Source organism: Coffea arabica, chromosome 8e, assembly GCF_036785885.1.
Source record: "Coffea arabica cultivar ET-39 chromosome 8e, Coffea Arabica ET-39 HiFi, whole genome shotgun sequence".
In the NCBI taxonomy this organism is placed as follows: domain Eukaryota; kingdom Viridiplantae; phylum Streptophyta; class Magnoliopsida; order Gentianales; family Rubiaceae; genus Coffea; species Coffea arabica.
In genome coordinates, this window is record NC_092324.1 from 5,238,096 (window position 1) to 5,263,835 (window position 25,740).

Sequence of the window (25,740 nt, forward strand, 5' to 3'; positions counted from 1 at the left end):
AAAGCACATGAAGAAACTAAATTAAATGCTTAGTTTATATAGAAAATGAATACCAAAATTAAATACTTAGTCTATATAGAAGAAAAAGCATATTGACTAATTTGACTTGCAACATAGCCTTATTTTCTAGTATTGTTTTTAATTTGCAAGCAAATTTGACTTAATTAATGCTTTAATAGGAAAGCAAATTTGATATTTTGATAGGTTTCCTTAAACTCATCTCCTGTTCAAATCACATTGGTTGTGTATTATCTCCATTCTAACCCTGAAAACTTCACATTATTACCTGTTTGCCACTCCACCAACTATTGAAAAAACTAGTCATTTATAGGCTATAGCCAGCCTTTTCCCTTTCAACTACTGGCAAAACCAAAGAATCCAAGAATCAATAATGGCGACTGGAAAACAACCAAAGGATTGTAATCAATTAACTTCCATAATCAGAAGAAAATCCCCAAGACTTCTTTCTTCTTCTCGAGCTTCATCAACTCCTGAAGCCAAGCCAATTTTGAATAAGAAGGAAAAGAGCAGAGCAGCATCGGTGAATTCAGAAAAGTCAATAGTTCTTTCCATGCATTTGGAGAATGAAGAAGCAGAGGCCATCCCTTTACAAATCTACGACCCTAATTTGGAAGTAAAGTGCTTAAGAAGATCGCCAAGGTACACTACTAATAAGTACAGAAGTAGCTCTGAAAGTAAACTTCTTGCATTGCCTTCATCTGCTTCAACAACTCCTGAAATTCAGAGAAGGAGCTCTCCAAGATTCCTTTCAAAGGGAAAGAGTGCAAATTTGACAGAAATGGGAGGTGGGTTTTTTGGAGGGTCCAAGAAAAGGCTGCGTTTTGAGGAAAATCGAAGTGCATTGCATGGATCGGCAAATGGGTCGGGTTCAAAAAAGGTTAAGGTCGATTTTGAGCGTTTGAGGAAGTCTCCGAGGTCGAATAAGAGTTTGGATGAGGATGGAAATGGGAATTTGAACAGGGGATTTCTTGCTCTTCCTAAGCCAGGTTCATCAGGGAAAAGTGATTTGAGGAAATGCAAGTTGAGTGGGAAGTCCTTGAGGAAATCCCCAAGGTTGAATCCGGACATGTGTGGGGAATTGCTGGCATTGCCTGAGCCAGGTTCGTCAGTTGAAAAGCTTGTTTCGCATGAGAAGCGGTTGAGGAATAGAATCATAACAATGCATGTTGGAAAGGAGAAAGAAAAAGCACAGAAAAGTGGTTCTGAGAGAATGGACTCTGCAGAGGGAAATGAATCGAGTAATGTGAGTGAAAAGTTGTTAAGGTCTAGAAAAATTAGGTTCAAATTGCCTGAAGCTTCGCCTAAAAGTGAGCTAAAAGCTGGTAGTTTTGGGGGCAGTGATAAAAATAATGTGAGTCAAAAGCGGCTGAGGTCTAGGAAAATAGAGTTCAAATTAACCCAAATTTCTCCAAATAGTGATTTGGCAGAAAGCTCTTCTGGGGGAAGTGATTTCGGTGACATGGGCAAAAAGCGGTTGAGGAATATTGGGATAGAATTTGAATTGCCTGAAGCTTTAGAGAATAACAATTCTAAAGATGACGATGTAGATGTGAGTGATGATTCTGAGAAAATTGAGACTGAATTGGTGGACGTAAGTGCTGTAGAAAATTGTGAGGTAGCTGTCTTGAGTGAAAAGTTCTTGAGGTCTAGAAAAATTGCGTATCAGATAGTTGGAAATGAAAAAGTTCAAGAAAAGTCCTCTTTAAAGAAAAGGGGCATTACAAGAAATAAAGAGCCACCAGTGGAAAATAAGATTCCTCAGAAAAGAGAGAGTGAGCGGAAGAGTGTTGCTTTCTTTGTGGGGGAGCCAATTCCGGAAGAAGAAGCTCGAGAGCGATGGGGTTGGCGTTATGATTTGAAGGTCTGATTTATTTTACTCGTAAATTTTATTTTGATTCAAGTTTTTTATTGCATTTTTATCATGGAGTTGTCTATAGTATTGAATTCCTCTTTTTGGGTGGTTTATGTCCTTTGGTTAATACCTCTATTACACCCTTTGATCAGTCTCTCTTTTGATTTTGGCCCTCGGCAGATAAATCAAATAAGGTAGTTGACTCGTGATTTTGCATCTTTTTTGATTGTGTACAGCTATGTATCAAACTGTACAGAATGCTCACTTACAGCAAAAAGAAAAAAAATTGTACAAATTGCTCCATTAACATCTATAAAAGATATACTCTTCAACAGTCAAGACTGTGAACATGTTATATGGACACAGTTTTGCAATTAAAACATATCAGGGTGTTTAGCTTTAAGCAATTTGTCAAGACTGTACAACACATCAGTGACCAAATATGTGCTTGTTTGCTGTCGTAGTTCTTTTATACGTTGACATTTTGAAGATCAAAGCATCTTAATCTCAAACATAACTGAGTGTAAGGTCAAGGTCTCCCAATGGGGAAGGGGTTCTCTGACAAGTAATTGTCTATTTCATTTATAAGGTTGGCAAAATACCAACATCCTCTCATGCACTGGTGATGTTGATGAGAGGGTGTCTGGTTCGGGTACAGAGGGATAAAAAGCTGGTGAAATCAAGCACGTCTTTGCACTACTTGCTTGCCTGCTTGTGTCAAGATTTCTTTATGGTTTCTGATTCCTTATTCTTTCATCCATGTGTAATTTCTGGGTTAAGTGTCAAACTTTAGAATCTTGAGGCAATAAGTATAATTACCATAACTTTGTTGATATTAGTATACTGAAAAGTAAGATATTCTTAGAAGTTGTGCAAAACAACCCATAATGTGGCCTTGGAAGGGGAGCTTTGTTGCAGGTGTGACTTCAGGTGAAGTATGAAAATAAAGAGTTGTTTCCTTTTCCTCTGAAAATGAAAGAAAAGTTCATCGGGTACTGAATTCTGTTACCGAATGCAGGCATTGCTTGCCATAGAATGCACAAGGAATTGCAATTAATAAAAACTTTGGAGTAGGTTTTGATTCCAGAGGCAATGATATAGATGTTAGTTTTCATTCAGTATTTGTTTTGAGCATATTATCATTGTTCTAAAACTCTTCAATAGTTATGATTTAGTCATGTGGTCTCATATGCATCATAGGCAACATTTATTACATGAACTAACTTCCTGATTGTGGTTGGAGTTTGCAGAGCCATAGATCTAAGAATGAGGGCTGGATCCTAAAGTAAGTGGTAACTCTGAATCTGTTTCCTTCATCGTAACAAAATATTCCCTGTTTTCCCTTTCTGTTACATATCCAGCATATTGTTTCCGCTATGAACTTCTTTATGTGCATATTGCAGTGCTGGTGAAGAAGACGAAACAATATTGAATGTAGACTTTCATTATGCACAGGCTAATGTTGATGGTTGTGTGTTAAGTATTGGAGATTGCGCATACATAAAGGTACTTATGATAGTTTTTTTTTTTTAATTTTGACTCTCAAAATCTCTGGCAAGTACCTATCTCTGCTAATGTATCAATATTTGTGCAATGATATTGCTGTTTTTGGGTAAAACAGGTCGTATGGTTTGAAACAGTAACTTCAGTTAGGCTTGATTACTTTGCATTATTTATTTTTCTGTCATGATTCCATGCTGTGTCTTTCAGATTACTTGTCAATTATCTTAATACCAGAGCATGTAGTCTCTTATTTTAATGTGATACATTCAGGACATGGTGACAGCCAAATCCACCAGTGCATGTCAGTCAATCAATTTAAGAAATGGTCACTAGCAGTCATCTTTTTCGTAAACAATGAAGGAAAAGCCTTGAAATGAAAGATGACTGCTTCAAAACAGTCAAAAGAAAAAAGACAAATTATAAGCTTTCCGAGCTTAAAATCATGGTTTTTTCCTCTTTGATGGACCATTTTTTTTGTAATTCAGAACATTCACAAAAATCATGAGAGAGTGAAGTGTAAAGTACACCTTTCATGTAGTAGAGAAGCATGCCCCTCGAATCTCAGTTTCTTGTGCATTGGTTTGGCGCAGCTGGTAAGAGTTCTTCAATGCGCCCCTCTTTCTCTTTTAACCATGGCTGGTTCAACATAAATTTCATTGTCTGGTTTAATCTGGAATAAGAGGCTATAGGTGGAAGAAATTTGAGTAATTTCTGCTGTAGTTTCTATTGCAAAGTAAGACAATCAAATTAGGCAGTCAGAGAGAAGGAGTGCAGAGGAAGAAAATAAGGAATAAAAAAAGTAGATTTTGAAGAAATATATTCATGAAATTAAAGCATGAGAAACTTATATGAATCCCAGTAACAAGAATATTCTCCCAAAGTATATAGGAAACAAAGCTTAGAAGGAAGACTCTTAAGGAGTAAGGACATGCAGCACTAACACTCTATTGGGACCTTTTTGCTTCATTTAATGGAATTACAAAGGTACCCTCAAAGGTACGAGGCTTGAGAAAATTCCCAACACCAGGATTTAGCTTAATAAATGGAAGTAGAGAATATATGGCTGAATTAGACACCATTGACCCTTTCCTTTGAACCAAAATTTCTTCCATAAGCCGTTCTCTATGTAGGCTTCTGAAATGCTTGTCAATTCGCACCATAGAATGGGTGCTGGATCATTAGCTAATCTAAAAGGCACAACTTAGTGTTACTCTGTTTCCTGTTCTTGGATTTCAGTACTCTGGACACACTAATTCTACCTTTTATGGCTCTTAAGAACCAGAAACTAGACTCCCAAGATTAGTATCTTAAGAGGCAAAAGTTGAAGAAGTCTGCCTTTTAGGTGCTTTGCGGGAGTTCCACTTCATATGGACTTGCCTGTTTTGCATTAAGTGGTAAGATCTGAAAAGTGACTTGCGAACGAAGTGGATAATGCCTCTTACAGACAATGAAGACACTATTTTGTGCAAATAAAGCACTAAGAAAAAATGCATTAATATGGGAGCAATAATTACTTTTTTTATTAGTAAACCTTAATTTATCAATTGTTGCTGATTATCTGCACAATATTTGATGACTATAACATTCTAATCCGTTCATGTAAGTTAACAATAATTTACTTGATGCATGACTATAATATTCTAATCCATTCATGTTAGTTGTTCCTGCCACCAGGTTATTTCTTTTGGACAAGCTTTGAAATACTGTTCTTTCAACTCTCTTCCTCTTTCATGTATATCTTGTTTGGACTTTTCACTTTCTGGTTAGTTCATCGTCCCACTGTTTAGGTTTACTTTGGTTTCTTATTAAAATTGCATGACAAGACCAAAGAAAAAAAACCCTTGTCAAGTGATAAATTAACATCATATGCCTGGAATGGCTTCATGTAGAAGCTCCAAAAATGGAATGGGATTCCAAACTTGGATGTGAGGAGTTAAAAAATTAGCTGTTATAGATATCAGAAAAAGGTTTTTTGCATAAATGAAGAGCTGGAATTGTATATTATATAGTGTAAGTACCCAAACCTTCAGATTAGCTGTGTATGATGGTATTATGCATCTGATTGCCCATGTCGATTCAGCTTGTGGATGTGTTGGAAGCCTTGGATTCTAGGGAATGTCCCATACATGTGATGGACTCTATAATCCCTGTTATGCTTTGTGCAAAACCTGATGTTTTGAACTTCTTCTTAATATTATCATGCTGGTTGACAGGGGATCCATATACAGAGGTGAATATGGGTAAAGTTCTAAAATTATGCCTCTCCTTGTGGGGATATATATGGCTTCACCTGATGCATCATATTGAAATTCCTGTGCTACAAATGTGATATTCATGAATCATTCATTTGGCTATGTCTTGAAAACAAGGTATAATTTATGCATTGAGCAATTCCTTCAGGGTGAAGGAAGGAAGAAGCATATTGGTAGGATTCTGGAATTTTTTAGAACTACACAAGGAGAGGATTACTTCAGGGTTCAATGGTATTTCAGAGTTGAAGATACAGTGAGTGTGCTTCACCGATCTCCTGCTTTTACCAAAACTCAGTGTTCACTCTTTTCAGCTTATGGATGTTTTGGATTGCTTCAGGTTATCAAAGAAGCTGCTACTTTTCATGACGAGAAGCGGATATTCTACTCGACTATGATGAATGATAATTTGCTTGATTGCATTCTCTCCAAGGTCCACGTAGCAGAAATACCACTCGCAGTATGCTCCAATTTTGAAAGTTTCCATTTGCAAGTTTTCTTGAGTTATATTACCTCATACACATTTTCTTAATTCATGCATTATCAGTTTTATTGTTGTGTTTTCTCTTCCCCTTCTAAGTTGTTCATCTTGTTCCTGTTGTGCACAGTTTCCTTCTTTTTGTTGTAATTTTGTTCATATATCAGGTAGGCCTCGAATCAGACACTATTCCACTGGCTGACTTTTATTATGATATGGAGTACAGTGTGGAATATTCAACATTCCACAACCTGCAGACAGGTAAGTAGTACTGATAAGATGTTACATTTGTATGGTGACTCCATCCTTGCTTGATTTTGAAAATAAAAGAACAAAAATCTGTGCCAAACCCATTGGTATTTATTGTGTAGAAAGCTTTTTTCGATAATTGATGGTGTCACTTGCTCATCCTGCCCCCACTACTGGCAATAAGAGATGACGCACAAATATGCATACAAACACGTAACTTGCTATATACATAATACGCTCATTAAATGATCCTTTTCCTTTTATTTCTTTCTGCAATATTTGCTCTTCTATCAAATCTGCACAGGAAGTACAGATACCATTGATGACTGAAGCCTATGACTGCTAAGAATGTAACACGGTTCTTATGGTCTTCTATTCTCTTTAACTGTCACAGATAACTCCTACAAGATTGATGATTCACATTCACTTCAACCTGTTGAAGGTTTCCATGCTCCAATTACCGCAACACATTTGGAGGTTTTCTCTGGTTCTGGGCCTCTCAAATCAGAGTTGGCCCTATTGGACTTATACTCTGGTTGTGGCGGGATGTCCACTGGATTGGGGATTGGTGCCAAGGTCTCTAGTATAGATGTTGTGACGGTAATATTTGGCCCTATATACTGCCAAATCTAAAGTACTATATTGATGTCATTTATGGGTCCACGATCGAATTCTTTAGTATGTTCTTCCTTTGTTTTAGAGATGGGCAGTTGATCTTGAAAAATCTGCATGCGACAGCTTGAAGCTAAATCATCCAGAAACTCAAGTTAGTAATTTCTGTCCGCTGTTGGATAATATACTCTTAGTTTGAGTCTGCAGCCTTCATAGGAGAATGAACTAGAACTATCTTTTCATGTATAGGTTAGAAATGAGTCTGCCGAAGATTTTCTTGAGCTGCTGAAAAGATGGAAACAATTATGTGAATCTTACATTTTCAATGACTTAAAGAACCCCCCTGAAGATGGCACAGATAACCAGATAGAAGGGGAAAGCAATGAAACCTCAAAGTTGGCTAACAAGGACCCTGATGGAGAATATGAAGTTTCATGTCTAGTTGACATTTGTTATGGTGATCCCAACGAAACAGGAAAGCACGGGCTCCACTTTAAGGTACTTATCCGATGTTTAGGATTTTGTGGTACTGTAAGTAACATTTATCTTGGATATGGAGTACTACAATGCGTGGCCACTGACTTAAGTACTTTTGCCGGTCTGTGAGTGATCCAGCATGACTGTTGGTCAAGGAATTACTGATAGGAATGCCTTTATAACTCTTTTGTTTCCTGGTCAGTAACTTCGTATGTTATTTTCGATGTTCATATGAGTGAATGCCAATGGAAAGCTTTTGATCCTGTAAGTCAGACTGTTGTAGAGTGTAAAATAAGGGCATATGATTCTAAACCATTAGCATTGTGCTGATTCTACAAGCTTAAAACACCTGCACATAAGATTCAACATCTAAGATGATATATTTGGTTATCTCATGTTCACATGCTAAATGCAGCTATTACAAATTTCTTTCAAGGTCGAAGAGCTGAAAATTGTTTAAAAAAATTTGTTTTTGTTAATCTCAATGTGGATTAAACCATGATGTGGTCAAATTAACAAATTGATCAACTAATTGTAAATATACAAGTCTGTAAAATTTTGTCTGTTGCATGCTACTGTATAAAGCACCTATTCATCTGTTCGGCATAGTGTTAAAGGAGCAGACTCAGTGACTCTTGAGGAGAAGCAGCCAGTTCATCTATACTTCATCAAGAATTATATGAAGCCTTCCGTTCTATCTATCATTAAGTGTTAAGCTGACTTGTTTATCTTTGCCAGTTCATCTATGCCTTCTGTTCGGCATAGTGGTAAAGGAGCAGACTCAGTGATTCTTGAGGAGAAGCAGCCAGTTCATCTATACTTCATCAAGAATTTTATGATGCCTTCCGTTCTATCTATCATTAAGTGTTAAGCTGACTTGTTTAGTATTCTACCATTCTTATTATACTCTCTTGAAATTAATTTGATTTTGAGGAGCAAGTTTTCTTGGTTATGACATTTGCTGCACATGGCTGATTTAACAGGTTCGCTGGAAAGGATATGGTCCTGATGAAGATACATGGGAGCCATTTGAAGGGTTAAGGTATCCTGCCTATATATAGTGGCCTTGTTTTACTTCAATTAAAATAAATAATTACATTGACATTTTTTACTATAAATATGTTTAAACTTGTTACTCCTGTGACTCACTGATTTCCATTTCTGGTATTGTCTTAATTCTTTCCGTCTTTTGAAACTTCATTATTGGTCTAAGCCAATATGGGTGATGAGAGCAGTTACTACCCTAGATATGAGATAAATGCTTACTGATGCGAATTTTTCAGCAATTGTCAAGAACGGATACAGGATTTTGTCAGAAATGGATTAAGATCTAAAATCTTACCTCTTCCAGTAAGTTACTTAAGCCAATTGTCTGATTTGAGTTGGTCCATTCATACTAGTGATATCAATATACTGTTACCTTTATATGTTTTAGGGTCATGTTGATGTCATTTGTGGGGGACCTCCTTGCCAAGGCATTAGTGGCTATAATCGCTATCGCAATGTCGAGGATCCTTTGACTGATGAAAGGAATCAGCAGATTGTGGTTTTTATGGACATAGTGGAATTCTTGAAGCCCAAGTTTGTCCTTATGGAAAATGTGGTTGACATTTTGAGGCTTGATGGAGCTTCTCTAGGAAGATATGCATTAAGTCGTTTAGTGCATATGAAATACCAAGCAAGGCTAGGAACTATTGCCGCTGGTTGTTACGGCCTTCCACAATTCCGCTTACGCGTTTTTATATGGGGTGCACTTCCAAGTGAGGTGGATATATTACCCCATTTATATTACAATACGTGAAGCCAAACTTGATTCTTGCAGATATGCTACTAGTGATAAAATAGCCCTTCCTATTCTTTTTTTTATCCTCCATGACTTCTTTCAGTTAAATTATGGTGTTAATTAGAATTGAAATGTCAAAAAAATTTTAAAAAAATGAAAAGCTTAATTGCACTCCAGATAAGAGAAGGGCAGTCTCATTAGTTGTCTTTTGCCTGTGCAGAGATTACCTCCATTTCCACTTCCTACACATGATGTAGTTGTAAGATATTGGCCTCCACCAGAATTTGAGGTATTCATATATCTAGCGTTTCTACTGCTGTGCATTTATCCATGCAGATGTTATCTCTATTTCCACTTCCTACACCTAATATTGCATTCTAATTTGCCCCCATCATCGCAGAGGAACACTGTTGCTTATGACGAAGGCCAACCTCGCAAACTTGAGGAAGCTGTTTTTCTTCAGGACGCAATCTCCGACCTTCCAGCTGTATGCTTATGGACTTTGGACGTGGCATATTTCATTTTTTAAATTTCCAAAATTTATTCTCATTCAATCTTATTTGTAGGTCACAAACCATGAATCTCGTGAGAAGATGGCATATGACAAGCCTCCAGGGACTGATTTCCAAAGATACATAAGATTGAGTAAAGAAGGTAATGCTTTTGCATCTTAGGCCAAAGTATGTGCTGTTTAAATTATTACTGGCTGTTCTCTCTATGCACTTTCAATCATTGCATGTATTTAGTGTGGAACTATGTAATTTTCTCAGTGCTTTTGAGTTTGTCCATTCTGGTTTGCTGAATCTGATTCATTTCCTGACTTTGTCTATTGTGTTACATGAAACTTAGGTTCTATCAGTTGCTAACAGTTGGATATGAAATACCAAAAGCCATGGTAAAGATATCCTGTATGCTTTCTGAGTGACTACAACCATGATATGATTGTGCCATATTACGTCATGCCACCTTCTTATAGAAGTAGTTGGAGCCCTCAATATGCTTACTTGGTCTCATGTGATTAATTATTGTTAGAATAAGCTGTCAGAGCTCCAGCTTTCAGTTTAATGCTAATGTTGTCAATGCACTTCAACTTTGAGTATCTTCTTCTTTTAATACTTAAAATGCCATTGTGCTTAACACTTTGCAGAGGGCACAAGCCACAGAAAAGGTAATTACTTTATAGCTAAATGTGAGGCCAGCAGATTAGGATTTAGGAGCAGTGATAGTTGACTTATTTGAAATGTGAGGAGAAGCATGTATGAGATTAAATTGTTTCAAAGTCCCTTACTCCCTTCTTCGTCCTTCCATTCCTAGTTTGACCAAAAAGCTTACAGATGATTTTGCCATCGTAGTCTACTATAAATGGGGACCACATTTGGTACCCTTGACATCTTATCAAAGGAAAGTTTGTACGCAACTTATTTCTCTTGCAGAACTGTTGCTTCCAACCCCCAAAAGAAAATGAATCACTGGATGACTTAAATCAACCACATAAACTAATAAAAGATTGAGGAAGAAATGCTCAACTAACTTAATTGTTAGCCAATAAGGCAATCATATAGCAAATTGTTGAAATGGTGTAGAGTATTGTCCGGATATCTGTATTGCAGAACAGAATTCATTTCTTATTTGCTTTTAGGTTAATAATGCTGTAACAGATTCTAAGTGCAAATGGCCAATTTTGATACTGAAGAATAGTTTTAACTGTTTCGAGAGTTTAGAAGTACATTGAATTCTACTTGAGAGATAACCAGGCAATTTTCTTGGTGAAGGTGGCTAGTGAATATTGTCCCATGACATGTACTTGGATGTCCCTAAGATGACATGACAATTTAAAAAAAAAATACAAAAGAAAGAAAGAAATTAGAGACCAGAGCAGGTCTTTTTGTCTTTCTTGATGATCAGATGTATATAAAAAGAAATTAGAAACCAGAGCAGATGTATATAAAAAAGAAAGAAAGAAATTAGAAACCAGAGCAGTTCTTTTTGTCTTTCTTGATGATCAGATGTATATAAAAATAAAATGTATTCCAATACTATCCCTCTCATCTTGGTTGAGAACATGTCCAGTGGTTTCTCTGCGACTTAGAAATATTTGCATTGATCTTGTTTCAGATTTGGAATTACATTGATAAAGAGACATGAGCTCTTGTTATTCGTTCAAGAATGCTAATGTGAGCATATCAAAAATCTTTTTGGCACTTATAATTTCCGACTCTTCTTTCTTTGTATCTCTAGATTTCTAAGTACATACACACTGTTTGTACAAAAACCTTTTGCATTCTTCTAGTTTTGATAACACATTTGTTGCACTAGTTTGAGGCTTGAGGATTTCCATGTAGATGTGCAATTTTGTGTATAAGGCTGTCAGCAGCCTGATAGAGCACGTTACTCTGTTTACCTTGACAATTTTGCACTTAATTCCATCCTCTTGTTGCTTTATTAATGGTTTAGCCGTTGATATATGTGTCACTATGGTAAATATCTTGGATGATTGCGTTGCTTGCAGATATTTGAAAAGTGGAAGTTGGCTAAATTTATCTAGTATCATAAGTTTAGGTGTTAGCATTAGCTACACTAAAATGTCCTTGGACCAAGCTGGTTAACTTAAGATCACATGCATGGACGATATACCTTTGCTGTAAACAAATGCCTACAGCTAGTTACTAAGCGTATTTATAGATTTTCTTGTCTTTAAATCTCCTTTCTTTCATGTATTATTGTTCATTTACCTGATGCATGTAAAATCGTGTGCATTAAATTCCTATTGGTGCACAACTTGTTCACATATTTATTTGCAGCACAAAATTTTCCAATTGTAAGTTTGACAGAAGGCATGAGGAATCCTTCTGTTCTGGTTTATGCACTTGATATGTGTGGGCAGATGCACGAGGCCAAAAATTGACCATCTTAATTCTATTAATCACATCTGTCAGCAGAGATGATGGGTTCCACGCCTATTCAAGTTACAGAAGCAAAAGAGCAGATGCTATATGATCACAGGCCCTATCGTTTGAACGAGGATAACTACCTACGAGTCTGTCAAATCCCTCACAGAAAGGTAAATTGAAATGTTTCTTTCTTCGCTTCACTTTAAGCCTCTTGTGGTGTCTAATTCCTTATTCTTGCAGGGTGCTAATTTTAGAGACCTCCCTGGGGTGATTGTAGGAGATGACAATGTTGTTCATCGAGATACAACCAAAGATACTTTTGTTCTACCTTCTGGGGGGCCAATTGTAAGTCCCTTTATTTTAACTTGTAAAACATTTTGCTGTTCACATTAAAGTTGATTTTCTATATCAAAAGCTGTCAATCAATGGTGTCAGTTGCATTTGGTTATCTTTGGGATGATAAACTGTCTAACTCTCTCTCTCTCTCTCTCTCTCTCTTCGATTGTGCATAGTTACTCATCATTTGTCCAGTACATGCTGAAGCATATTTATGCACTGTTTTCATTTCTTGGCTCTTGAAGATACACATCTTCCTTTGCTTGAATCAGAAAATGAACTCTATTTGCTGAACCTCCACTAGTGACTTCTTACTGATGGCTTCAAGTGCTTAAGATGTGTAAAAAAAATGTTCATGAAACTCTTCAAGTTGTCTATACTGAAGGAAAGTCATCTGTTTATCCATATAAATGTATATTGCACAACCTTAGTCGCATAAATGCATAATTAACCCAAGAATCTCTAAAACATTCTGGTCAGTTGTTTCTGGTCGCTTACTCCTTCGTGCAATAACAGCTCTGCCACCTTGTATTACCTGAACTAATAAGAAGTATATTAGACCCATATCATGCTGTCTTCTAAACATCTTCATCATTTCTTATGACCGTATTGCTAACAAACTGCACTTTCTTCCAGATTTATTGTGAAATATGTTCTCAATCTATCAAAAAGACAGATCTCATTTTATAGAACTTGAAATTGAAAATTTTGACTTTGATGTTCCATATGTCCGCACTCCTTCTAGATGCTGGACTGGATATTCAGATCTTCCCGAGTGAAATACCACAGAAACAGTCTGGAGAAAAGCTATAAACTCTTTTCTTTGTAATTTTATAAAGCAAATCCTGATAGCTCTGAAGATCAGTGACCATCAACTGTTTTTATTGACTTGCAGGTTCCAGATTGTGTCTTTACCTTTGAGAAAGGGAAGTCTAAAAGGTTTGCAATGCTCTACATCAACATCCAACTTCTAATACTTGAATTTTTCTTGCTTTCTGATGTATTTCTGAATCTTTGATTGTGGTTAGGCCTTTTGCAAGATTATGGTGGGATGAAACTGTGCCTACTGTATTAACTTTCCCCCACCACCGGTCCCAGGTAATGTTAAAAGCGTTGTTTGCTGATCATCTTTCTTTTGAAAAATGAAAGAAAGCCTGAGAAAGGTCTAAGAGCACACCATCTATCTGCAAATGTCTAAAGTCTGTTACAACAATGCAGGCTATTCTACATCCTGAGCAAGACCGAGTACTCACTGTACGCGAGTGTGCAAGGCTACAAGGGTTCCCAGACTTTTACAGGTTCTGTGGGACTATTAAAGAAAGGTATTCATAGCTCAACAAGAATTTTCTATTGACAGATTTATCCTGAATGCCAAATCCTTCCTCTGGTTTATGCATGCAATGAAATGTCCCTGTGAATAACACAGTGGCATCCTGTAATAGTGGGCCTCTCTGTATCTTAGTTCCTATAGTTTATGATGATGTTTAGAATTTCTTTCTATTCAACAGCTGATTTGCTAGTTTATGAGACCAGGTCTTTGTTAACTACAAGTTGAAATGTTTAAGCAGAAAATACAGTGATGTAGATAATACATGTTGGAAGAATAGGAGGAAAAACATATCAGATAGTATGTGCAGTCCAAACTAAAACTTTGAGTCCATTTGTCATGAAGCCAACAAAAAGAACTTCTACATCCCATGCATCTATGAAAAGAAATATAGTGACAACTTTTGCTGGCAGGGCAGCAAGCAAGACAAAATAAATGGGAATGGATGATATTTATGAATTTTTTATTTCTTTATTGGAAAGAAGTTCTGTCAGACTCTTTGACTTCAAGTCTGTTGTTGCTCAATTAGGATTAGAAAAATGGAGAGCTTGTTGTTGTCAGCAATTGTTCATATTTTTTTTATTGTTCCTAAAGTGGGGGATTATTTGGTTGATTATAGAATCCTAGTGACTCATCGCATGGTTCGAGTGGTAAACAAATTGACCTGTCTCAACTAATGGATAGTTGTTATATTTGTTTGTGGTTCATTATACTGCGAAGCCCACTAGGATTTAATGCATCTTTTGTGCTATTTCAGATACTGTCAAGTTGAAAATGCTCTAGCTATTAATGTATCTTTTGTGCTATTTCAGATATTGTCAAATTGGAAATGCTGTAGCTATTCCTGTTGGAAAAGCATTAGGATATACACTTGGGATGACATTTCAAAATCTCTGTGGTGATGAACCACTCTTAACCCTACCTTCCAATTTCTCCTTCCTCCAACCTTTAAAGGATGAAATTGTTGTTTTGAGAAATTGACACTCTTGATATGTATATTACTTCTATGTCTCATATGTGGCATATTACAACATTTTTAAGGCAATTCCAATTCCTTTAGCATGATTAGTTTTTCACCCTAGACATTCAATTGTTGTTTAAACATTATTTGTTCTGTAATTGAAGATACATGAAGATGCTTCTTTGTAACTAAATAATTAGACTCAATATTGTGTAAGGATGTTACTTTTTGTAGCACAAGTTAGGCAATATTTATACCTATTTTGGCCTCATTCTTTAATGAAATCTTGAATTGTGTTGCTAAGTAACGAGGCTATATTTACATTTGTTGTTGAATTTCTAATATTACTTGAGCTCGACTCGAGTTAAAATACTTGGATTCGAACTTGACCTCGAGCTCATCGAGCTCTTGAAAGTTAAGATCAAACTTGAGCTCGATTTTATTTTGCATTACTTGAGGTCGAACTCGAGCTCATGCTTATCGAGCCCAATTGAGTCTAATCGAGCTTAAAAAATATAAATATAAATTTTATATAATTTTAATCAAGGGACAAATAGACATTTCATACTAATAGATGAAAAATAAAAAAAAAAACATATATGAAGCTCGATTGAGATCGATTAAGCTGGACGAGCTTTCAAGCTTCATATATTAAGCTCGAGCTCGACTCGTTAAGTAGTTTGAGTTGCTCGAACTCGTCGAGCTCGATTCAGTTAATACGAGTTCGAACTCGAGTTTTGATCGAGTAAGTTCGCAAACTATTTGATTAAACTTGACTCGTTTACACCCCTAATTAGGGGGCATACTTTACACTTAATTTCATAAGAAACACAACAAACTAGCAAATATTTGCCTAACCCGATCTCAAGTTATGGGAAATCTTTGGATCAAATAATGGTAAATCACTTATTTAGTCGTTCAACTTTATTACTACAAGAGATTTAGGTTCGTTTGGTTCACAGAATGGATGAAATGGAATGACTCATCTTTGGATTAATATTCGTTTGCTTCATAGACGGGATGATATGGGATGACTCATCCTTGGACTATTAATCTCGAGTTGAGTTATCCTTAAATTAATAATTCATGTTATCTAGTTTCACATTATCTAGAATTTGGTTGGATCTGAATTGGATAGGATATGTTGAAAATTAGTCCTATCTAATGTTTGGTTAGAGATTGGATGAGGTATTATTACTATTTCAATGACCAAAGCGTCCCTTAATTTGTAGCATCGCTTTAATAAAATAATTCAATAACTTATAACTTTTATTAGAATAGAGTAGCTTGAAACATTAGAATTATAAAGTAAATCAAGACTATTGATATATAAAATTTTACATTCACTCAAACTCAACCCATTCAAGCCCGTAAAAATAAGTTTTGACCGAGTTTTTGAACCTAAATTTGAAATCCAATTAAATAATAGGTCGAGTTTTGGCTAAATTAGGATTAAATGAAATAAAACCTAACCCATTTAAGAGTTTTAAATGAATTGAACTCAAGCCAATTTAGAAGATTTTTTTTTTGAATAAGTTTGAACTTATTGAAATCCTCATTCACAAAGCTCAATTGATAGAGTTATGTATTTATGCAGAATTTGATTGAGAAAATATGGTTAGTAAGAACAATTCAGTCCAAGGGCAGTTTGGTCCTTTTATTACGATGTTAGTAGAGTCAGATTAGTCAAAAAAATTAAAATAATGAATAGGGGCAAATTAGTCAAAAAAATTTAGTATAATTAGTAGGGGCAACTTAGTCCATTTCCTATCATATTGTTATGTGAGAGCATGGTTATATAATAATGAGTATGAATTTGTAGCATTCACAAGAGTAATAAGTTCAACTTTTGTTATGTTGATAATAGGGGCAAATTAGTCAAAAAAAACTTCAAAATTAATCAATAGGGGCAAATTAGTCCATCATGTTTTATTATCATGTGAGAGTAGGGTTATATAGTTATTAGAATATAAATTTGTATTATTTGTAAGAATAAATCAGTCTAAAATTTTATCATCCTATCTCTTAGTCATTTCGAAATAACTAATACTACTTCCCCAATTGAATTATTTTACCCCATAAATAGGAAATTTTTTTTTTAGAATTGGCGAGTTTTATATAACAAAATAAGAATTTACACTCTAACCGTTAATTTTCCCCTCTTATCTTCATCTACAATTCTAAGAAGATCAGGGGGAAATTTGATTCAAAAATAACTTTATCCATCCTATTGAGATAACTAGCCATAAAGTCAGCAGTTTGATTACATTGGTGATATACAAAATATATAGTCAACTCCTTGAAGTATGAAATTAAATCCTTTATATCAGAATATGCAACTAGAGCCCTCTAAGGACAGTCAATTTTGCTATTTAAGATATCTGCAGCGAGCTTTGAATCAATGCGAACCTCTATACGTTTCCATCCTTTGAGTTTAGCAAACACCAATGCTTCCTTGATGGCTTCCAACTCATGGATTAATATTGAGTCTGCGCTTACTCCAATAGCCCCAGCTGCTAAGATGTCACCATTCTCATCTCTAAGGATGAACCCTTCACCCCCTATGTCTCCCTGGACTGATCCATCACAATTCAAGCATTTAATTCCAGGTTTGGGAGCTTCCCATTTGCACCAGAATATAGTTGGATGAAAGAAAGCAGCTTGAAGTCTCCATTTTGTGGCTAAGGATCTGTTGTCCTTAATTTCACAGTTTCTCCCAATCTTCTTTTGTAGTTGATCTATAATAGTCTGGGCTAATGCTGTTGGTGATCTGCTTTCCTGGCAAAACAAGTGGTTGTTCCTTTCTTGCCATATAAAATAGACAGCAGCACAAAAAGATAGCTTACGTAAGAGACCCCTTAGCTCTGCCCCTCTAATATGTGAACAAAGCCAATTGAGAGTTTGTGACCAATTTTGAGTCTGATTGAAAGTCAGCCCAAGAAGATTAAGGAGAATCTTCCACACAACCTTACTATAAGAGCAGTGAAAGAATAGGTGGTGAACAGTTTCAATATGCAACTCACATAAGCAACAGCTCCCATCATTTGTAACACCATATTCACACAACTTGTCTTTGGAGTGCTTCTCTTAATGCTAGCCAAGCAATGACAGAATATCTTGGTACTAAACCTTTAAACCAGATCAGATTATACCAATGAACTCTTTCCTGTTGTGTCCGGATAGCATTCCAAGTAGATTTGGTAGTGAAGTTCCTAGACGGTGAGGGTCTCCAAATGATTCTGTCTTGCTGGTTCTTCAATCTTGGAATAGAGTGTAATTCCTGCCAAAATCTGGTGGTCTCCATTGCTCTCCGTGGATAATGTTTGAAACTTTGTCGAACTTGCAATCCAAAGTAATCAACGGAGTAGCCCAAGTGAAGGAATTCCAAATGACACCTCGAGGATGCCATGGTTCAAGCCAGAGATGAGTAGAACTACCATTGCCGATAAGATGAGTGATCAACTTTGAAGCTTCACCCCTGATCTTAAGTATGCTACAAGTAGCCCACGAGCATGAGTGATGAGTTTTCATAGTCCAGATAGAGTCTTTTTTGAGGCATCTTTCCTTAAACCAGAGGACCCATAGTGTCTTTTTAGAGGATGCAATACGCCATAGATGCTTCATAAGGTTGGTTGTATTGCATTCAGCGAGTTTTTGTATCCCAAGTCCTCCTTCCTGTTTCGGAATTGTGACTTTTTTCCAACTAACTTTTGCTCGAGCAGGGCCAACATCAGAGCCTGTCCAAAGGAATTTGCATAGTATTTGCTCTAATTTGTCTCTGATAGGAAATTGATTTGGCTAGTTGGGATGTATAATCTCATATATAAAATACAACCAAATATGGGATGACAAGGATAATTCAATCCTATGTCATTCCATAAACCAAATGATTAGGCCCTAAACTTTTATTTTACAATTTAGTGTTATATTGCTTTAGTTTTAGCCTATCTAAACCTTCTAGCCAAATTCTCAAGTTTCAATTTTAAATAAACATTATCACTATTAATTCACCAATTCATTAGACCAAGTTATTTATTCACTAATATGTTGGACCAATACACATACATGTGCATATGAGGCATATATCAATAGTAGATGTGTGTATAGGTATATGTTCTAGATTTGTATATGGCTAACGAAAATAGTGCATAACATATTTTTATATGGCTAATGAAAATAGTGAATAACATATTTTCATTCTTGTTTTTTGTGCATATTTGTTTGGATAGTGATTTATTTGTCAAATGTTATTTGCTTGCATTATTAACACATTTTCCAATTACCTTTTAATCTCATATAAATCACATTAAAAAAGTGTTGCAGCATATTTTTTTAAAAAATTATCCCAAATAATCTACTATCCAAACACACAGGAAGAAAATTGCATGCTTAAAGGTCAAATTCTACTAAGCTTTGACTCATTAGATTCCTTAATGGGATAGTGAATCCTCCCTATAATTCACAAACTTGATCCTACTTCATTTCAACTTACGAGGGGATTAAGAGCTACCAATAGTAATAGAAAATGCAATATCATAGTTTGATGTTTGCATTATTTATTGTAATGGAAGGTCATATTTTCTTGGCAAGAATAAAGATTGGTTTCGTATATTTCTTTCTATTTTGCCAGAGTGAGAAATGAAGACATTCATCATTATCTTTCACATTAAATTTATAAGATACTAGGGGTGGCAATTGGATCGGGGTCGGGTTGATGCTTAAGTATAACAAAGAACCTGCTGACCCGAACCCGACCCGCCAACCCGAAACGGGTCAGGGTGCCTGACACGAACCCGAAAATTTCTGGTTGACGGGTTGGCGGGTCGACCCGAAATGACCCGAAACTTAATTTTAATTTATTAATTTATCACTATAATTTCTAATAAAATCAATTTTTCACAAAATTAATTACATCATCAAGTAATAAAAATTTAAATAAATAATTTCAAACCAAATCTAAAATAAATTAAACACCATAAAAGTGTTTTATCCCAAACCAAATATAAAATAAATTAAAACAGCATAAAAGTAAAAAATAACAAAATATATTATTTGTCCAAATATAATAATTTTAACTTCACACAAGTTAAATAAATTCATTTAGAATTAAGTAATTAATGCCTTTGGAAAAAAAATGATTTAGTTTAGTTAGATAAAATAATTTTTATGTTTATTAAATTAGTTTTAATTCATAAACGGGTCACATCGGGTCATATCATGTCACCACGGGTTGACCCGAAATTGACCTGTTTTCTTTTCGGGTTCATCGGGTTCGACCCGATTCTGACCCGAACTCTCGAAACCTCAACCCAAACCCATTAATTTCGTATTAGATTCGTGTCGTGTTTTCGGGTCGTGTCAGGAATTGCCACCCCTATAAGATACGGTGCCCCTAGATTTTGTTCACTCTGTATCGTAATCAAGTTTAAATTATGCGTACTAACCCTAAATTATGTGCATCAAGTAAGTCTAATCACCTGAAATTTGTGATAAACAGTGCTTCAATGATGAGCATAGCTGTCAATGTAAGTATTATAACTCGTAGATTTTGTTAGTATTGATTATTGATAATATGCAATCTGATCTTTTCAATTGATTGCATTGTTGTGAGCTATTAACTTGCTAACAATGTCAATACCAAACAACTATTAGGTATGGGGCATATTGACAATTAAGCCCATTTAGACTACTATTTTCTAGAGTTCTTTAAAAAAATGTATTGTAGAGATTGGATGTATATAAGATAAAAAGGTGATTGAAAAATGTAATATAAATTTTTTTAAAAAAACAACAATCCAAACAAGGCCATGATTTTTTATCCCCAATTGATATATTTGCATAATGATAACCGAAAGTGAATATATAACATAATTTTATTCCCTTTTCCGTGCATAGGTGTTTGGATAGGAGAATATTTGAAATAATTACTATAACAATTTTTGTTATATAACATGTATGAAATAAAAAAGATAAGAAAAAACTATAGGCATGTCATCATTTCATGTAGTGTCACAGATAGAAGACTTTCTCAGCAAATAAATTTGCAAAGTACTATTTTAGCTATTGACAACATAATCAATTTCAGTATAGATATATTACCTATATTTTATTCATGAACAAGGAAATGACATATTACATAATTGATTTAGGGATCCAAATTTGAATTTACCACTACTATGGATTATGCACCCATATTAATTCAAATATGCATTGTTCTTTTTATGTTTCTACATATGGATTTTTTTCATCATTGAAATATCAAATAATTTATACATTATCATAATACCTTAGATCAATAATTGCACGTGGTTCTATTAGTTATGCTTTAAAAATGAACTAATTATTCAATAATTAATAAGAACGTTGAATTTGAGATAAGGGATGTGCTTAATTACCAAAATCCTCCACTCCTCGATGACTATTAGTGCCTAAAATTAAAAAAAAATTATTTTGTAGATTAAAATGTCTGAAATCCACTAAAAATATTAGTATTTAGACAAAATAGGCTAAAACAAAAATTAAGGTACGAAATCTATTTTTGTCTACGAGTTGAAGGACTAAATAAGTAATTTTACCAATCATATATATATATATATATATATATATATATATATATATATATAAATTTAAACTCAAAAATCTCCTCAAATTCCAAACACCCTTTTCTCCAAGAGAAAGAACTACTATATCTCATGCATTTATGAAAAAAAAATACAATGACAACTTTTAATTGTAGGATAGCAAACAAGACACAATAAACAAAATAAATGATATTTACAAATTTTTATTTCTTTATTGGAAAGAATTATTGTCAAAACTCTTTGATTTCAAACTTATCGTTGCTCAATTACGATTAGAAAAATGGAGAGTTTGTTATTATTAACAACTATTTATTTTTTCTTTTGTTGTTTCTAAAGTGAGGGATTATTTAGTTGATTTTAGAATTCTAGTGACTCATTCCATAGTTCGAGTTGTGAACAAATTAGCCTGTCTCAAGTAATGGATGATTGCTATATTTGCTTCAGGTTCATCATATTGCAAAGTCCACTAGAATTTAGTGCAAATTTTGTGCTATTTTAGATACTGTCAAGTTGAAAATGATGTGACTATTTCTATTTAAAAAGCACTACGATATGCACCTGGGATGGCCTTTCAAAATCTCTATGGTGACGAACCACTCTTGACCCTACCTCCCAATTTCTCCTTCCTCTAACCTTTGAAGGACGAAATTGTTATTTTGAGAAATTGACACTCTTGATATGTATATTACTTCTTTTTCTCATATATGATATATAACAATATTTTTAAGGCAATTCCGATTCCAATTCCTTGTTTTGTAATTGAGGATACATGAAAGATGCTTCTTTGTAACTAGATAATTGGACTCAATATTATGTAATCTTGAACTGTGTTGCCGAGTGATGAGACTACATTTACATCTATTGTTAAATTTTCTAATATTAGGCAAACTTTGCACTTAGTTTCATAGGAAACACCACAAGCTACCAAATTATCTGCCTGATCCAACCTTGACATATGGGAAATCTTTAGGTCCAATATTGAAAAATCACTTATTTTGTTATTCAACTATGTTACTTACTACAAGAGATTTAGTATCTAAATTTTTATTTAGTAATTTAGTGTTATACTACTTATAGGTTTATCCTATTTAGTCAAATTAAATCTTCTATGACACCAGTAAAGAAGTAACTTTGAAAATCCTCCGCACCTCTTAAATCTCAACTTTAAATAACTATTATCTCTATTGATTTATCAATTTATTGGAGCAAACAATTTATTAACCAATTTGTTGGATCAATATGTACACACATGCACATGAGACATATATAAATAATAGAGATATTTATTGATATGCATTATAGATTTGTATAAAATTAACGAAAATAGTACATAGCATATTTTTATTCCTATTTTTCTGCATATATGATTTTTCATCCACAATTAATATATTTGCATAAGGCAAATCGAAAATTAATACATAACATATTTCTATTCCCTTTTTTATGCAAACGTATTTGGAAAGGAGATTATTTAAATATTATTTGGAATAATTATTGTAGTAGTTTTTGTGGTATGATGTATATGAGATAAAAAAAAAGTTATTAGAAAGATAAAAGTAGATTGATAATTGTAATTCTAATGCATGGTTTTTCATCCACTACTAATATATTGGGCAATTCATTCAAGCATTTAAAGTGTGTTTGTTCATCGGTCATAAGAGTATGCAGATATAATCAATCAAGTATTTACAGCAAAAGAAAAAATTATAGACATTTTATCATTTCATATTGTGTCAAGTATAGAAGACATAAATTTGCAAAGTACCATTTAAATTATTGGCAACAAAATCAATTTCAGTATAGGCATATTACCTATATTTTATTCATGGACAAAGAAATTATATGCCTTGCACATAGTACTCTAATTAATCTTCATATATTGTTTTGCTTTCACTATTGACATGTTAAATAATTTAAGGAAACAAAAAGTAACTTCTGTATTCGATATATTGCATAATTGATCCAGGCATCAAAATACAGTTTTATCGCCAGTATAGCTTGTGAATACATATTAATTCAAATATGCTATGCGTTATTCTTTTTATATTTTTATATATGGATTTTTATCATTGATATATCAGACAATTTATACATAATCTTAATACCTTGGATCAATAATTGGTATGGCCCTATTAATTATTCTTTAAAAATGAACCAATTATTCAATAGTTAATAAGAATGTTAAACTTAAAAAAAGGGATGTACTTAGTTTTCAATATCCCCTCAGCAATTAATGACTAAAACTAAAAAAAAAATGGTCTTATTTGTCTAGATTAAAATGTCTGGAATCCACTAGAAATATCAATATTATGACAAAATTTACTAAAACAAAAATTAAGATAATAAATATATTTTTATTTTAGTCTATAAGTTAAAGAATTAAATAATCGATTTTATCAAATATATATATATATATATATATATATATATATATATATATATATATATATATTCAAACTCAAAATTTCCCCTAAATTTCAAACCCTCCTTCTCAGCAGAAAGAACTTTTATATCTCATGCATTCATAAAAAGAAATACAATTACTAATTTTAGTTGTAAGGCAATAAGCAAGACAAAATAAATATGAAAGAAGTTCTGTTAGAACTTTCTGAGTTCAAACTCCTCGGTTACTCAATTATAATTAGAAGGATGGAGAGTTGTTGTTATCAGCAACTGTCCATTTTTTCTTTTGTTATTCCTAAAATGGGAGATTATTTGGTTGATTATAAAAATTTAGTAATTCATTATATGTTTAGAATTATAAACAAATTAACCTGTCTCAAGTAATGAATAGTTGTTACAATTGCTTCAAGTTCATTAAACTGCAAACCTCATTAAAATTAATGCACCCTTTGTATTATTTTAAGTGCAATCAAGTTGGGAATGTTGTAGCTATTTATGGTGAAAAAACACTAGAATATGCATTTGAAATGACCTTTCAAAATCTCTATGGCAATGAACCGCTTTTGACCTTATCTTCCAATTTCTCCTTCCTCCGATCATTGAATGATGAAATTGTTGTTTTGAAAAAATTGAATGATGAAATTGTTGTCTTGAAAAATTGGCAAACTTGATATTTATATTACTTCTGTCTTATATTTGGTATATTATAGTATTTTTAAGGTAATTCCGATTCCAATTCATTTAGCATGATTAGTTTTCACCCTAGACATTCAATTATTATTTGACATTATATTCTATAATTGAGAATAAATGAAAGATATTTCATGTATTGGATTCAACATTGTTTAAGAATGTTGTTTTTTTCAGCACAAGTTAGACAATATTTATACCTATTTCGGTCTTATTTTCCAATAAAAATTTTGAATCAATGTTACTGAATACTGAAACTACATTTACATGTGCTATTGAATTTCTAATATTGCCTGAAGGGCAAGCTTTGCAATTAATTTCACAAGGAATTCAAAAAACTAGTAAATTTTTTCCCTAATCCAACCTCAACACATGGGAAACTTTTTGATCTAATAATAGAAAATCGCTTATTTAGCCATTCAACTTTTTTATTACAAGACCTAAACTTTTATTTTAGAATTTAGTGTTATATTGTTATAGTTTTAGTTTATTTTGTTCTTCTAGTCAAAGATCTAGCGAAATCAAATCTTCTATGACACCAGTAAGAGGTATTTTGAAAATCCTCCACACATCTCAAGTCTCAACTTTAAATAACCATCATAACTATTAATTCATCAGTACATGTACACTTGTACATAAGGCATGTATTAATAGTAGAGTTTTACATTGGTATACATTATAGATTTATATAAGAATAACAAAAATAGTGCATAATATATTTCAATTATGATTTTTCATCCACAACTATATATTTGCATAAGGCAAACTGAAAATGAATACATAACATATTTTTATTCATTTTTTTTACATACATGTTTGGATAGGAGGTTATTTGAAATATTATTTGAAATAATTCCTTTAACAATTTTTGTGTTGTGATGTATATGAGATAAAAAAATTATTAAAAAGATAAAAAGTTGATTGAAAATTATAATTGTGATGCATGCTATTTCATCCATTATTGATATATTATACACTAATTGATTTAACTACTTAAAGAATGTTTATTCATTAGTCATAAGAGTATATAAACATAATCAACCTAGTGTTCACAAGGATAGAATACTTTCTTAATAAATAAAATTATAAATTACCATTTTAACTATTGGCAATAGAATCAGTTTTAGTATAGGCATATTGCTTGTATTCTATTCATGAACAAAGAAATAATATGCCATTCACATAGTATTTTGATCTTCATATGTTGATTTGCTTTCACTATTGACATATTACACAACCTTAAAAAAAGGCAACTTAAATATCGACATATTGCACAACTGATTCAAGCATCCAAACATATTTTTACCACTAGTATAGATTGTGCACC

At 33.6% G+C, this 25,740-nt stretch overlaps 2 protein-coding genes across 3 annotated transcripts; one reads left to right on the forward strand and one right to left on the reverse strand.

Moving 5' to 3' along the window:
* Positions 1-306: 306 nt before the first annotated feature.
* LOC113704434 (putative DNA (cytosine-5)-methyltransferase CMT1) lies at positions 307-15,023 on the forward strand. Of its 2 annotated transcripts, XM_027226338.2 has the most exons (21): positions 338-1,882; positions 3,124-3,158; positions 3,277-3,379; positions 5,777-5,881; positions 5,966-6,085; positions 6,271-6,364; positions 6,747-6,952; positions 7,053-7,118; positions 7,214-7,462; positions 8,425-8,483; positions 8,725-8,791; positions 8,877-9,206; positions 9,445-9,513; positions 9,625-9,711; positions 9,791-9,878; positions 12,164-12,285; positions 12,356-12,460; positions 13,347-13,390; positions 13,480-13,549; positions 13,670-13,773; positions 14,591-15,023. In XM_027226338.2, exons 1-21 carry the CDS (start codon positions 392-394, stop codon positions 14,757-14,759), a joined length of 3,783 nt encoding a protein of 1,260 aa, XP_027082139.1. In that variant the 5' UTR covers positions 338-391; the 3' UTR covers positions 14,760-15,023. The 2 variants fall into 2 exon arrangements, with proteins under 2 accessions (XP_071918164.1, XP_027082139.1); XM_072062063.1 differs by lacking the exons at positions 12,356-12,460; positions 13,347-13,390; positions 13,480-13,549; positions 13,670-13,773; positions 14,591-15,023 and adding an exon at positions 10,074-10,119 and having other exon boundaries at positions 307-1,882; positions 12,164-12,204.
* A 2,065-nt stretch (positions 15,024-17,088) lies between these two features.
* On the reverse strand, positions 17,089-17,795 carry LOC140012625 (uncharacterized). The gene is made up of 2 exons (XM_072060898.1): positions 17,763-17,795; positions 17,089-17,658 (listed from the first exon to the last, which is right to left on the reverse strand). Exons 1-2 carry the CDS (start codon positions 17,793-17,795, stop codon positions 17,089-17,091), a joined length of 603 nt encoding a protein of 200 aa, XP_071916999.1.
* Between the last annotated feature and the right edge of the window lie 7,945 nt (positions 17,796-25,740).

What these genes read in the sequence shown, in the direction of transcription:
- LOC140012625 (XM_072060898.1), bottom strand. Translation starts at nt 17,795, where the DNA reads ATGGTGTTACAAATGATGGGAGCTGTTGCTTAT. An exon ending in TGATGGGAGCTGTTGCTTAT is followed by an intron (nt 17,659 to 17,762) that starts GTGAGTTGCATA and finishes ACTTTCAATCAG; the next exon opens with ACTCAAAATTGGTCACAAAC.
- LOC113704434 (XM_027226338.2), top strand. Translation starts at nt 392, where the DNA reads ATGGCGACTGGAAAACAACCAAAGGATTGTAATCAATTAACTTCCATA. An exon ending in ATTTCAGAGTTGAAGATACA is followed by an intron (nt 5,882 to 5,965) that starts GTGAGTGTGCTT and finishes GGATTGCTTCAG; the next exon opens with GTTATCAAAGAAGCTGCTAC. An exon ending in CATAAGATTGAGTAAAGAAG is followed by an intron (nt 9,879 to 12,163) that starts GTAATGCTTTTG and finishes ATCTGTCAGCAG; the next exon opens with AGATGATGGGTTCCACGCCT.